This window comes from Henckelia pumila, chromosome 2, assembly GCF_033568475.1.
Source record: "Henckelia pumila isolate YLH828 chromosome 2, ASM3356847v2, whole genome shotgun sequence".
Lineage (NCBI taxonomy): Eukaryota > Viridiplantae > Streptophyta > Magnoliopsida > Lamiales > Gesneriaceae > Henckelia > Henckelia pumila.
The window spans coordinates 5,700,640-5,715,966 of NC_133121.1; the positions used below are offsets into that span (position 1 = coordinate 5,700,640).

At 35.9% G+C, this 15,327-nt stretch overlaps 2 protein-coding genes across 2 annotated transcripts; one reads left to right on the forward strand and one right to left on the reverse strand.

The window, feature by feature from the left end:
* The first annotated feature begins 8,640 nt into the window (after window positions 1-8,640).
* LOC140877132 (RHOMBOID-like protein 9, chloroplastic) lies at window positions 8,641-11,901 on the forward strand. Its single transcript, XM_073280659.1, has 8 exons — window positions 8,641-8,755; window positions 9,393-9,462; window positions 9,559-9,936; window positions 10,148-10,319; window positions 10,403-10,568; window positions 10,840-11,010; window positions 11,230-11,384; window positions 11,518-11,901. The coding sequence occupies exons 2-8, from the start codon at window positions 9,402-9,404 to the stop codon at window positions 11,738-11,740; spliced, it is 1,326 nt and encodes a 441-aa protein (XP_073136760.1). The 5' UTR covers window positions 8,641-8,755; window positions 9,393-9,401; the 3' UTR covers window positions 11,741-11,901.
* Window positions 11,902-12,070: 169 nt separating this feature from the next.
* LOC140877133 (14-3-3 protein 4) lies at window positions 12,071-14,354 on the reverse strand. The gene is made up of 5 exons (XM_073280660.1): window positions 14,232-14,354; window positions 13,062-13,575; window positions 12,852-12,974; window positions 12,531-12,647; window positions 12,071-12,293 (listed from the first exon to the last, which is right to left on the reverse strand). The coding sequence occupies exons 2-5, from the start codon at window positions 13,545-13,547 to the stop codon at window positions 12,231-12,233; spliced, it is 789 nt and encodes a 262-aa protein (XP_073136761.1). The 5' UTR covers window positions 13,548-13,575; window positions 14,232-14,354; the 3' UTR covers window positions 12,071-12,230.
* Window positions 14,355-15,327: the final 973 nt, after the last annotated feature.

The window sequence follows — 15,327 nt, forward strand, 5'->3', positions numbered from 1 at the left end:
TTTTACTATTCCTTGCACTATTGGCTCTTCTTATTTTAATAATGCACTTTGCGATTTAGGAGCTAGCATTAATCTCATGCCTTTGACTATTTTCAGGAGCTTAGGACTTGGTGAGGTGAAGCCCACCATGATCGCGTTGCAGTTGGCTGATCGATCTATCACATATCCACTTGGAATCATTGAAGATGTTTTGGTAAAAGTAGATAAATTTATTTTTCCAGCGGATTTTGTTGTGTTAGATATGGAGGAGGATGCAAACATGCCCCTGATATTGGGGAGACCTTTCTTGGCCACTGCCGATGCCAAGATAGAGGTGAAGAGAGGTGCATTGTCAATGGTTGTGGACGGTGAGAGTGTAATTTTTAATATATTCATGAAGTCATCTAACACCCCTATTGAAAAATTATGCTTGATAGAGCCGGTTATGAATTTGGAGGGTCGTTCAAAAGCCGACATTGCGGTTAATTCATCGAAGGAGAGAGCACCAAAACCACCAAAGAATAAGAAAAAAGCAAAATTTAAAAGGCGGTTCGTGGAATTTATTTGGCGAGTGAAAGAGAAGGGAAAGAATTAATCCCGTTAAAGTCGGGCTGACGACTTTAAACCAAGCGCTACTTGGGAGGCAACCCAAGCATTTTCTTTTATTTTAATTTATTTGTTTTTATTTTTAGTTTAGTTTAATTTTTGTTATTTAATTGTTTTAAGTATTTTATTTTTTAATTTTATTTTCAATTTTTGAGCTTAATTTTTCTTAATTTTCAAAAATTTGTAGGCTCCAGAAATCTCAAATTCGAGCAAGCGGCGCGCCCGCTCCATTTATCGAAGCGCCCGCGCCTTACCTGAACGAAATAGGAGTTGTTTTGCGACTTAAAGGCCCGCCCGCGCCACTCTATTCGAGCGCCTGCGCCTCCCCTTTGTTGCACTGATACACGAACAGAGCATGACACCTGCCTAACTTGCGCCAACAAGATCACCAAGCGCGATAGCTCTTCCACCAGCACAATCGCGCCCTTACAGGTTTCATCAGCGCTGCATCCTAGCGCTAACGCGCTCTCTCAATAACGCTGCATCCTAGCGCTAACGCGCTCCTTTACCCCTCCACATCAGGCGCTATCGCGCTCCTTAATAGCGCACTCACAAGCGCTATCGCGCTCCTTTATGGCACTCCATCAAGCGATATCGCGCTCCTTACTAGCGCAACATCAAGCGCTATCGCGCGATTGAACATCACATGATTAGGCGCTATCGCGCAAGTATTACTTCAGAAATTTAAAAGCCCACTCCAGAGTCTACTCATTCCACACTTTAGAAATCACGATCCCTCATTCGAGTCCATCTTTAAATCTCACACACTGGCACACTCAACAAAATATCATCGTCTCAAGGATTTTGATCTTGATTACAAGGCAGAGATTCTCAGAATTGGTCTTGCTCCATCTACGCTTGTCGAGAAAGGGGAATTTGGAGACTTTGGAAAATGTTATTCTTGAACGGTACAAAAGCTGAAATTTTATCTATTACATTTGATTCGTGATAAATGTTGTGATTTGAGGCTATTGGGTTGTCTGAGCTGTGGTGTTGAGTACGTTTGATGCAGTGAAATTCTATATCATTTTATTCGTGCCTACCAAGTGTTTGTTGAATTGCTTGGGTTGTATTTGAACGTTGGTTGCTGGAATTGTTTGGAGTTTAGTGCATTGTTTGAGGCATTTGATTTGATTTGAGTTGAATTATTGAGTTACTATGCCACCGAAAACCAAAGGGAAAGGAGCAATTTCTTCATCCTCTGCTGCTTCATATGATAGACATAGATTTTGGAATGCCACAGCAGAGGAGTATTGTTTTGATGTAATGGAGAGAGGGATGCACAAAGAACGAGGAATGAGTTTGAGAGAGCATAGTGCGCCGGCGTTAATTGAAGCTAAGAGAAGAGTTTGGGAGACATTTGTTAGGAGTCCACCTGATGCTGTTATATCATTGATTCATGAGTTTTATGCAAATTTGATGGTCAAAGATGAGAATCTGAAAGTTCGAGTTCGAGGAAAATTGGTGCCTTTTGATAAGAGTACAATTAACAGTCTCTATGAAATGCCGGATTTGGACATTTCTGATGATGAGTATGAGGTATTTAAGAATGAGTCATATCCAGAGAATATTGTAATTCAGACTTTGTTTCATTATGGGGCGGAATGGAAGAGGAATACAAAGGATGAAGCTGTTACATTTCCATCCATCTTTCTTAGACGAGAAGCGAATAATTGGCATGAGTTTGTGGCTGCCAAAATTTTGCCATCTGGGCATACATCTGATGTGACTAAGGTTAGAGCTGGTCTTGTATACTGCATTGTCACTGGAAAATCTATTGATGCTGGGAGGGTGATTCAGGAGTCTATTATTGTTGCAGTTAGGGGTTCCTCGACTATCAGTTTACCCCACTCGTCTTTGATTACTAAACTTTGCCGGTTAGCTGGTGTTGTGTGGGATGATACGGAGCAGATTCTTCCAATTCGAGGTCCTATAAGAATTACTGGTGTATTGAGACGGGACAAGAAGAAGAAAGCAGCCAGTACTTCTGAACAGGCAGCTGAACCACCGCAGCCCTCGGAGCCACTACCACACTTTGAGCCAGCACCTTCTCATTTGGAAGGACCTATGTCACTACCGACGCATCCGACCACTGAGTATTCTACTCGTGATGATTCTACGGCCGTGCTTACTCAGATGAAGAAGCAGTGGAAGATGATGCGAGCACATATGACATATATGCATGACTTCACTGCCGCTCTCGCCCAGAATTATCCGCCCACTGTTGTGCCTTATCCACCTCCTCCGCAGTGGTCTTCTGATGATACTGTTGTTGCTGCACCTTCTTTCCATGGAGATGATGATGATGACGCCGAGTCCTGATGCTCGGTGTCGAAGGTATGAGTCCCTTGTTCTTTTTATTATTTTTAATCATTAGGGTCAATGATTACATTAAGTTTGGGGGGGTGAATCAATGTTTGATTTAGTTGTTTGGTTGAGAGTTGAGTTTTGAATTTCATAGATAAAATTTTTGTTGAGTTTAGTTGTTTTTGGTTGAGTTGAGTTGAATTTAAAAGAAGTTGAGAAATATTAGATGCATGGCTGATGAAAAATATTTTTGTGCTATAACTGAAATCCATGATTGTCTACCTATCTGACAAATATTTTTTTGAAAATATGGAACCAATTAGATGAACAATTTCCTATATACTCTGTGAATAATATTTGAATCTGATTTTTGAGACATACAGACATAGATATGATTGAGGCATTGTTTGAAATTTTTGGGCCTACTTTTCATTGAATTTATCCTTAGTTGCCCATTTGAGCTACACTTGTATATTAGTACATTGAGGTACGAGAAAATCTGAATTTTTTTTGTGAAAATCATCGTTAACTGCTGATGATTATTTTTTCTGCACTGATTGAGATTTGTATGATTTAATTGTGGATTGAGACTTGTCTAGAACTAGTTCGAACACTCTTCGAGGCGAAATACGGGCAAAACTGAGATTAGGAATGATTTAGGCAATTTTTCTGAATTCGTTTGAGCCTTTTAAGCTACCTAATTATTTGTTATCCCTAGTACCTTATTTGAGCTTTATTGAAAATCGAATGACATGCGTGTAAACGTGTGATTAAACCCCATTCGTCATTATTTCAAGGTCCTACATTAACTACCTGAATAGCCTATACACTACTTCCTACCTTTAAGGGAGTAATTTGAATGTTAAAATGTTTATGCTCCTAGTTTTATTTGTGAGAAAAAGGATTGGTGTGGTGGATGAATTGAAAAGATGAAAAGAGGTAGTAGAAAAAAGAGTTGAAAAATGTGGTTGAAAAAGTTGTGAAAGAAAGAAAAAAATTTGTGAGAGAGTTGTGAAAAAGTTGAGAAATGAAATGAAGGGAAATAGAAGTGGAATTGTGAATGAAAAAGGAGTCGTAATTGGGCATAAAAATATGAATTACTCCTTATTTTTGAATTCTTATCCTTCATTTGTAGCCATGAGCCAGGCCTTACATTATAAGCTGAATAAGTCCTAGTGACCGAGTCTCAGTTGCCCAATATACTAGTGGAGAAGAGTTGCGAGAATTTAGCCTATGGACTGTTTATTAATGCTGTTAATGATTATGAATTTTGATCTAAACACGCACACACTATTATTCGTTGCATTTATTATTTGTGAGTGTTTTTTATTTATATCCTATTTTTGATCCTATTGCTACCTTGAAAAGACCTCATGATCTATGAATGTTTGAATTGAATTCGGATGAAGGTGTTTTGAAACGTGAGTTGCGGAGATTGTGAGTTTATGCGGTTATTTTGTTCTGGCTGAAACTTTCAAGTGTTAGTAGATTGGATATGATTGGAATTGATATTTTTTTTGAAATCATTGATGAGGCCATTGTTCCATATTATTTCTTAGCTATTTTTGTTGGTTGTTGGGTAGTAGTAGTTTTTGAAGTAATTTGGAATTTAATAATTTTACTCGGGACTAGCAAAAGTCTAAGTTTGGGGGTATTTGATAAGTATATTTTATACACTTAATTTATATATGATTTTAATTGTTAATTGCTTGTTTCGAGCAGATTTATGCTGTGTTGTGTTGTTTTTGTGCTTGCAGAGAATTATTGAATTTATTTGGAAAAGTGATGAAAAATGAGAATTTGTGAAGAAAATAGAGAAAGTTGGAAGAGAAAGAGAAAAGAAGAATAAAAGGAAAAGAAAAGAACGATCAGACAAAAGAAGAGAAGGAATAGTGTTGGGCTTTCTTATTGGGCTTAAAAGTTAGCGCTAAAGAGGATTTCAAGAGCAATCGCGCTAAGTTCCTGAAGACTGGAGGATTGAGATTTCGAGTTAAAGGCGCGCTCGCGCCTTCACTTGAGCGCCCGCCCCGTCGCTGTGATTTGGAAATTTTATTATATCGGGAAATAATTTTCTTGGGCTTTTTGTGGGCTTTTGCTGAGCGATATAAAAGAGATTCTTTATCAGACAAATTAGAAGGGAGGAGCCGCCACAATATTTTACACAGAAATCAGAGGGTTTGATCGTGTGATTTTCCTGAGGATTTTTCTGGAGCTTAACTGAAGAACGAAGACGGAGTTTGATAGTCCGGACACGGCATCGACGACGGATTTGTTTCTTTTATCTTTTATTTATTTAATGAACATGTTTGGATTTATGATTTATTGTTTTCAGAATTTTATTATGAACTAATTTTTATAGTCTAGAGGTCGGATGGAACCTGGTGTAGACACTTTCATGGGTTTTTTAATTTTATTTAATTGAGTTTCTTCTAGATTAATTATTTTTTCTAGAATTGATTGTCTTTTCAATTATCTGATCAATAATTGATTTGTTATATTTATTTGAAATCATTGCTCGGGAGAGGGGATTTTGAATAGGACATTAGAAACTACACTGTTAATTATTTATACAACTCGGGAGAGTGTATGATTTTAACAGAGCTTTTAAAAAGAACATTGGTTTGTGATAGATCACTCCGATAAATTATTAATAGGGATATTAGAATTTAATTGTAGTTGATAAACATTATTTGTTGCTCGGGAGAGGGAAATAATAAACGTAAGTATTATTGGTTATTAATTGATTGGAATTCATGAAGATTAATTAATTAGGATTGATTGTTGTTGAAACCAGGTGAAATCTATACCTCTAGACCATTTTTCTCTGATTGATTTTTAATCTGAAAGTTGTGTGCGTGCTTTTAAATCATCTGATTATTTATTTTATTGCAAAATTCTCAAAGTTTGATTTTCTAGATAAAGTTTAGACTATTTTAATTACAAGTACTAAATATTTTCATTTTACTCCCTGTGGGATCGATATCTGAATTATTCACTATATTAAAACTTGACACTCGTACACTTGCGAAAAAATTTCACAACAAGATGAAAATGAGATTGTGATGGGGTGGATCCCCGAACCCGTGGGAAAATCCCCGAACCCGTCCCCGTAGACATCAAACTTAAAATATTCAATTTTCCAACAATTATCTTTTTATATTCCAAAAATCATTAATATTACATTTTTGTGTACTGCCTTAGAAAATGCTTAAACTCTAACTCTAAAATTTTGACAAATATTTATAAATTCTAGATTTATATTTCATAAATTTTAGATTTATATAAAAAAATTTGAGACATTCCAAGTCTCAAATATCAAATAATTCAACTTAGTGATTCAAATATCTTTAACATATATACGCTGAAAATTCTAAATAAATTCAAGAAATATTTATTATATGATGATGAGTGTGTGTCTTTATTATTATTATTATTATTATTATTATTATTATTATTATTATTATTATTATTATTATTATTATTATTATTATTTATTTATTTATTTATTTTCGAGGATATCGGGCCGGGTTCGGGGGTGGGGATAGCATCCCCATACCCGCCCCACTCCAATTCGGGGATTTTAAAAAAATTCCTGAATCCGAACCCGAACCCGAAACTCTCCCCCGAACCCTCCCCCGTTTCGGTTTTCCCCGCGGGGACCCGAACCCGCGGGAAAAATTGCCATCCCTAGGTTGAGGCGAGACATGTTGAAGTTGGAGTTGGAGTTGGAGTGAGAGTGGGAGTTGGAGCTGAGTATGAGCTTAAGAGTGGAGGAGTACATAGAGGTGAGAAGATGATGAGGTGAGGTGTGAATGAGCCTGTGATGAGGTGAGGTGTGGATGAACCTAGGAGTTGAGGATGACGATGGTGGAGGAGAGTACCTAGGGTAGAGCATACCTAAGGTGGGTGAGCTCTTAGCCTAAGATTCGTCTCAAGGGCAAGACCTCTTAGCTTCAGTCTCGCCTCAAGGGCAAATCCTGGATGAACAAGCGCGTGAGTCTCACTCACGTGGTCCCCTACCTTCTACTCTATAAATACCGGATTTGTTCACTTTATTTGTAACTCATTACTTTCATTTTTTAGGGGCGCTCAAGTTCTCCTCTTCACTCATTTATTTTCGACTCTGACTTGAGCGTCGGAGGGGCTACGTCGGACACTCTCCCGACATCTCTAACACTCTTTGCTTGGTTTCAGGTTCGCATAAAGACTTGGGGCTTTGGGCTTAAGTTGGACTCAACTCATCAAATTTTAGTGAGTATCATACTAAAAATTTTTTTCCTTCCAATTATGTGAGTGGGTGAATTATTATTACATTAGACACGCGATGCGTGTGTATGAAATATATAATATAGTGTGTATGAAATATACAATATAGTGCAAGATAGATATAGAGGTAAGCAGAGAAACAATAAATTAAATATGAGATATAATCCTATTTTCATGAGGCAAAAAAAAAACATGTAATAATTATAAATTATATTTCGATTAAGAAAAATCGACAAAAAAAACATTTGAAGCTCATAAACATAAACCAAAATACTAATTCAATGAACACACTAATTATTTTTTTCAAAACAGATGGTCACTAATTCAATCTATGATTTTATGTTACAAGATTTATTCAGGGCTGGGATATCGAACCAAAATATTGACTTTTCGGGATATCGTATCGAAATTTTTTCGATATATAGACATTTTTTTGGTATTCGAATTTTTTTTCTGTATCTGTACGGTATCAGTATGGATTTTTTTCATACCAAAATTTCAAAATTTTGATATCAATATCAATATGAATTTTTTTCATATCAATATTTTGGATACAATATACCGAAAACCTACCTCTAGATTTACCTATGCTCTTCGCTTTTGCAAAGAATGAAAAGCATGAGCACTTTCGTATTCCTTTTACCCTATTTCTCCACGTTTCTAAGCACATAGCCACAAATTATTATTATTATTATTATTATTATTATTATTATTATTATTTAAAAAGTACAATCATACAAAAATGGACAAATCAAACACATGAGCCATGAATTTATATATATATATATATATATATATATAATTTGATAGGGTATGACGAATCAAATTCACATATCATAAATTTGTTTTCATCGTGAATATGATTAATAAAATTTATAAACTACACAAAATTGTGTAAAATCAAATCAAATAATATTTGTGTACATAAAAAGTTAGATAATTTCGTAATAACCTTATATTAATATTAAAATTCTAATTTATGTCAAAATCTCATATTGAACTTTTTTTAAGTATTAAGAAAATTAGTCAATAAGACAATAACAATATAATATTTTCTGTATTTTCTAAGAATAAATTTTGTTCTATATCAGGATAAATAATATATGAATATTTATATATATGTTATTGCTTATATTAAAAAGATAAGTGATAAAGAATACTTTTAACATAAAACTAATATTATTTTGATTATCAAATTCAATTCATAAATAACATTTTACTTTATCCATTAAACACAAAAACAAAAATTTTAAATTTATTTAAAATTGCCATTTTAATTCCACCAAACTGATTTTGAGATAGATATTTGTAATGGGACCCAAAAATATACGATAAGGGGCCGAAATTGTGGTCGATCTCTGACACCTACAAGTGGCGACGTATCATTGGGACAACGAGGATAAGGTACAAATTTTCTGTTGGACTCTTCCGCAGCATAACTACTGGCCAGCATCAACTTTCAAGTACAGGTCAGGACTTTAAATGTGATCAACGAACTCAGCTCCGATAGCATTGGAAACTTCATTAATTGAAGCGCATTCTCCCAATCGCTTCCGGAAAAATACGCACTTGTTCTGCCAAGTGTCGGTAGATTAAGGTACAAGGATTCGCTCCTGCGTGCCCATGTGACATGGGTTTGTTTTTTTTTTTTTTTTTTTTTTTAACAATTTTTTGCATGGTTTAGAAGCCGAACTTGGAGAATGTATGTGGGGACGATAAACTGTTCGGTGTAATGTTTGAATGAAATCTTTTTATGCCACCGTATATGTAGGGAAGTGGAATAGAACTATAAGAGCTAGAGTCTGTATTAAACCCACAGAGTAGACTTCTGGTAGAATCCTCACGCCCATTAGTCGTTCTAGATGGTTTTTAGCATATGCACTCTGTTCAGCATGTAATGTTAACATGAGACATATGACTCATCGAGCGATGGCATTCTCTTCTGATTCAAGTACCAAAAATCCTGCCTTTTTAGTTGGGAGAGTGTTTTAAGCTTATTGGTCACTCTAGTTTTTGTTGTGAAACCGATTTGGGATACACGACACGACCAAGTATTTGTTTGATGTAGTTATAATTTTGTGTGATGAGTTGATTTCTTGCTTTAGTGAATAATGATTATGGAGGAAAACCTTTTGTTTTTAATTTTAAAAACTATGCTATGATGCTTTTAATCATAGCAGATATACTGCATGTTAGCTGACAGGAACTAATGTTACTTGTTGTTGTTTATTCAGTTATGCTCGATGGCATTTACAAGCAGCCATAAACTGTTCCACACGGTCAATACTCCTTTGATTGCAAAAGGTTGCAGTCTTGCAGATGAGAACAAGGCTTATTAGTACATGTTTGATTTCTTTCACCAAATATATGAGACTTTTGATTAAATATATAATGGTTTAGGTAGGAAAGATAACACAAATTCCGATACCATCATTCAGCCTACAAAAGGAAACATGAGAATGCTCGAATCTGGATCAATACCACAGCAGACCTTTCTGGAAGCATCTTTTTTTATCGGAAAGCACAAAGACTTTAGTCGTCACGCTGCTTCCCCAAACCCGCAGAGTCGAAATTTATGCATGATCGTGAAGGCATCGGGCACGACTGAGAAACATCTGAAGTCTTTGAATTCTTATCTTGGAAAGCTTCATGATGTTGCCAAGCATCTTTCTTTGAAAATTGAGAACCAGAGGACAGGAGCAGTTGATAGAAGTGATAAACTCATATTTCGAAATGGTCTCAAGTCACTTGAGAATTATCTCACCAAAGTCAAAAGTGGTAATAAACTTAATCTTCAAGTATTACTGTTTTGGATGGCATGATTAATATGTTGATGGCTTGATGCTTTCTTAGAATAAATTAGACCGTCCTTAGTAGAATATTTTATGATCAAAATTTCTAAAAACTCATATTTCAATCTCCCCAAAAATCCCGAGTCTGCCCCTGTTGGCTGAAAATGTTAATCTATTTGACGACGCCTTTCCCTCAGATGAAGAACCCGAAAACATAATGGAAAATTTAGAGGCATCACTAAGCACTGATGCTGAGAATGCTGAAGGAATTCGAAGGGACCCATCACTGAAAAGTTTTATGGAATTGAAAACTGATGATGCTAAGGGTGACAGATATTCAGCAGCATATGCCTCAGATTTCTACTTTATGTATGTATTCCCTACTTCATTATGTGAGTTTGTTTTGTGGCTAGGCCATCTGAATTCTCATTTGACTTCTGCTTATGTCGCAGAGGTGTATTGGCTTCTATAAATATCGCGGTTCTTCTGTTCGAGATAGCCACTCCAGTGAAAAACTCTGAATTTGCGCTATTTTCTATCCCCTCAGTTTATGGAGCAAAAATTAATGACTTGATACTAAATGGAGAATGGTGGAGGCTAGTGACACCAATGTTTCTGGTACAAGATAGATGATTGGTTCGTGCTTCAATACTGTTATTAGTTTAGCATTCTGTTTCATATGATTAGTAAAATAAAATTGCGTTTGGCTAATTATTTTTATAGAAGCCTTCAAGAATCCAAACGTCCTCTCATTAGAATGTTTTGTTTTTTGGAAGCCAACGGTGTAAAAGTTTAGGTTGGTTTTGCCGAGTCTGAGGTCTTGAGAAATCTACATGACAATAAGTGGTTCCATATTTTGTTTAGAATTTAATAATTTTGCTGCTTTCAGCACTCTGGAATCTTTCATATAGCTCTAAGTAGCTGGGTTCTCTTCACTTTCGGGCTCGAAGTATCTCAAGAATATGGCTCATTCACTTGTCTCTTGATTTATCTTCTTGGAGGAATTTCTGGAAATCTGATCAGCTTTCTGCACACACCATCTCCAACTGTTGGCGGGACGGTATGCTACATGCTCACTGCATTGTTTAATTGTTTCAATTTTCATAACTAGTGGTGATTAACTGATCGCTGTTGCTTCCACTTACTATTATTCCCCCAAATAAATCAGCCTAAACCTCAATGTAGCTTCCATGAATAAAACATGATGGTAAGGAGAATGGGTTCATCATATTTGCTCTAATTTTTTCCATCAAACTCCAATGTGACTGTTCTTGTTCAGGGACCAGTGTTTGCTTTGATCGGAGCTTGGCTTATTTATCAAGTTCAAAACAAAGATTTCGTTGCAAGAGATTCTTCCGAAAGAATGTTTCGTAAAGCCATTGTTTTTACAGCTCTGAGCTTTGTTGTCAGCAGTTTTGGTCCAATTGATGATTGGTGAGCATAGCTCTTTCCCTCATGTTTTATTGGAAGTATTGCTTTTGTAGAGCGGGGAGTTCATAGAGGCTAAAATTTGTTCAGGAAATTAGCTATAATAACTGATGAAGATGTCGTTTAATTTGGTCTTCAGGGCACATTTCGCAGCAGCGTTTACAGGTGTTGCATATGGTTATGTGACTTGTCCTAGTTTGCAAGTGAAGGATGCATCAACAGAAACTGGCCAAGAAGATGGGATGACACTCGTTCGACGGTATGCAGATCCTTGCAAATCACTCGTATATTTCTCCATCTTCGTGTTGCTGCTGAGTTCTCTGCTTTTCATCATCGAACCTCCACTCGATTTGATCGAGTAAAGATACAAAAAAAACCAAGATTTTACTACTGAATGCAAGTATAGATACTGTGTATAGGTATATTGCAGTTAAAATTAATAAAAATATTGTGTAGCTCTGTACTTGACTATACTAATTACCTATCGAATTATATATGAATTTATAATTCAAACAGCTTTACTTCAATGAAGCACTTGCACTCTGTGCTTAGGATATTTGAGAAGCTTATAGATATCAGAATTCCTTGTGCTTCTAACAAGTCTATATTTCCACATGTTACGTGATGCAACAGCCAACTCAGGTTTACAAGAGGCAAACAAAACAAAAGCAACATTCCAACATCACATCTCATGGACATAAACATTAATCACCATCCATATTTTCCGATCAAGATTCAAACCATAAGAACCAACAATATTTCGCAAACCATATCCATCTGGTCTCGCTACAACATAACGAATTCTAAGCTAGAACAAGAAAATGAACAGCGCAAAGCTACGAAACAAACTCCTCACTGTTGACCATCACCAGATTCCCGTTTCGAAGCTTCCTTGATCTCATCTCCAGCATCATCCTAAAACCCAATAAATAAACTAATGATTCGTGAACATGGATTCAGTATACAAAATTTATAATATAAGAGTATCAAATGGTATGAATAAGGATGGATTTACATCCCCAATCCATGAACATATGGTGCATAAAGTGGTTTAACAATCCATAGAGGATTCACTGTATCTAGGAAGAGATTGCAAAGCATTATATGAATTATAAACTTGCAACACACAATATTTAAAAATATGGGAGATACCGTGATATCAGAAGTCCAAAGAGTCAGATTGTCTCGCAGAAGTTGCATGATCAATGTGCTGTCCTTGTATGACTCCTCGCCCAATGTATCTAGTTCGGCAATAGCTTCATCGAAAGCCTGAAAAAGGGGATCACATTGCTCATCAGTGGACAACAAAATGGACATGCAATTGGTCTTCAATGGATATGCCTTTTAAGCAACATTTCCTAGATGAATCTCCAATAGTAGACGGTATTTTCCCACTATATTCTGAGAATTAGGATTAGTCATGTTCTATAAGCAAGAAAACGTATGGTAAGGAACAGAAACTATCTTGATTACCTGTTTAGCAAGGTTGCAGGCGCGATCTGGTGAATTAAGGATTTCATAATAGAAAACAGAGAAGTTAAGTGCAAGTCCGAGCCTAATTGGGTGAGTGGGAGCCAATTCAGCCAATGCAATATCCTGTACAACAAAGGGAAAAAGAACTCAAAAGGTGTCACCACAAAAAAACTCCATAAGCACAAAGCCATCAGCGTATTAACTACTAGCCTGGGCAGACTTGTAGGCCAGCAGAGTACTCTCAGCAGCTTCTTTCCTCTCGGACCCAGTTTTGAACTCAGCCAAATACCGATGATAATCACCCTTCATTTTTAAATAAAACACCTTGGATTCAGCAGAACCGGCAGCAGGAACGAGATGGGTCTCGAGAAGGTTCAAAATTCCATCACAGATTTTGCTGAGTTCCGCCTCAATCTTACCCCGGTATTCTTTAATGGTATTCACATGATCCTCATTTCCCCGACTCTCTTCCTTCTGCTCAATGGAAGAGATTATCCTCCATGAAGCCCTCCTGGCACCAATCACGTTCTTGTATGCCACAGAGAGGAGGTTTCTTTCTTCCACAGTCAGCTCATCGGTGCCTGCTGTCTTTGTAACCTTCTCCATGAACTCAACCATTTCCTCATACCGCTCAGCTTGTTCGGCCAACTTGGCCATGTACACATTTTCCTCGCGTGTTGAATCAGCTGGAGACATGTTTTGTGCGATAAATTGAATTCAAAATCTGCGCAAATTCCAGGAAGAATTACATTATCATAAATAAATAAAAAAGAAAAGTTCAAGGCTGTCTTGTGTTATAAAATACAAGTAAAAAGTTAAAGAATTTGTAAATTCCAGGTTTAATCCACATCTCAAACCCCAGAACAGTGCATATCACATTTTTTAAACACAAACAATAATCCAAACTTCTATTTAATTCCCAAATTCCGAAAGCGTGGACAAAAATCCCCATGGAGGCACAGACAGAACCATGATTTAATTTTAAAATGCCTCAATTTACACAAATATTTAACGATGCAGTGATATATAATCCAAAAATACTCTCTTTACCCTCATACTTACGTCAGCGATCCATTTCTTAAAAAAAAAAACCCTTAAAATCCGACTACACCACCCTTTTCCATATTATCACCCAACAAAATAAAATCAAAACATTCTTAGAAAGTCACAACAAAATGAAAACAAATCCAAATCACAGCCAAATTCCTCTAAACCAATAATAACAACAATATGAATACGGCAAAAGCATCAGCAGAAAACAGAAAATGGAGAGAAAGTTCAGATCCGAAACAGAGAATCGACGAGAAACTCACAACATACACACAAAATCCAGTGTAATGGAAAAAAAAAAAAAAAAAAAAAAAAGAAAGAGGAACGTACCTCTTTGGATCTTGGTTGGCTGGAGAAAAGGGAGTTTCCTTGCAGATTCAGAGGCACGAGTCGTGAATAATTAATAAATAATCGAAGGGGAGGAACGGCCTGCCAATGATATGGCGACACGTGGTGGGTCGCGGCGGAGTTTGCTATTTGGGGACAGTCCAGTGATGGCGACATGCTGGCATTGACCAGTCAAAGCCCTTTTTCGACATTATCATGATGCGGCGTGGCGATACAATCTGTGCTTTTTGGATGTGATGAAAAACAAAACTTGAGAATTAAATTAAATTATCTGTGAATACAATGAATCTCAAAATATAGACAAAAGTAAAAAAAATTAAATAATTATGAGATTTATTTGAATAGGTTATCATTTCTTTTAGTTTCTCTTTTGGTGAGAACATTGGATACATTTTTTTTTTCGTGTTTGGTTATAACTCAATAAAATTCCAAAATATCTCAACCTTATTCGTTAATCGTCCTTATTTCTTTTAGATTTCGTATTTTATCAAAAATAAAATAAAATAAAAACTGCTTGAGAAATTGTCTTATATTATATAAACAATCAAATTTTTTTTTTTGCAAATTAAATACTTATCTATTTTATTTTGTGGTGCTCGTAAGTCATTCGAAAAAATCACTACTGAAGCATGCAAGTTACGTGCATGTGATCACTAAAAGTATTCTAAAAGGTGTCGTATAGATGTTAGACGGTTTTCTACCGTCTCAATTGTTAGAAAAGCGATGTCTTTGGGTATTGTTACGTCAATCGATTACCTATATGGTATATAATATTTTTAAATTTTTTTGAAATAGTAAATTTTTTAAAAAGGTTATTTACATATTTATCCATCAATTAATTTTGGACGAAAAAATGTATGCCATGATATTTGAGTTTGAATTCGATACAAATAAATAATTTAAAAAACATTGGATAAACAAAAAAAACATTAGATATTTAAACTAAAACAACAGTATAAGCCACAGTGACATTTTACATACTGCATTGTAGAACAATGATCATTAATAACAAAAGAAAAGCACGCTCGGGGGGGGGGGGGAAATTGGGAAGTTAAAACAAACACATTTGAAAATTTGA

Bases quoted from the DNA above. Each gene is read 5' to 3' on its own strand.
- LOC140877132 (XM_073280659.1), top strand. From the start codon at position 9,402: ATGGCATTTACAAGCAGCCATAAACTGTTCCACACGGTCAATACTCCT. The intron at 9,463-9,558 runs GTTGCAGTCTTG...ATAATGGTTTAG, and splicing joins TACTCCTTTGATTGCAAAAG to GTAGGAAAGATAACACAAAT. The intron at 10,320-10,402 runs GTATGTATTCCC...CTTATGTCGCAG, and splicing joins GCCTCAGATTTCTACTTTAT to AGGTGTATTGGCTTCTATAA.
- LOC140877133 (XM_073280660.1), bottom strand. From the start codon at position 13,547: ATGTCTCCAGCTGATTCAACACGCGAGGAAAATGTGTACATGGCCAAG. The intron at 12,975-13,061 runs GCTAGTAGTTAA...TTTGTTGTACAG, and splicing joins TGGCCTACAAGTCTGCCCAG to GATATTGCATTGGCTGAATT. The intron at 12,648-12,851 runs GTAATCAAGATA...CCCCTTTTTCAG, and splicing joins CCTGCAACCTTGCTAAACAG to GCTTTCGATGAAGCTATTGC.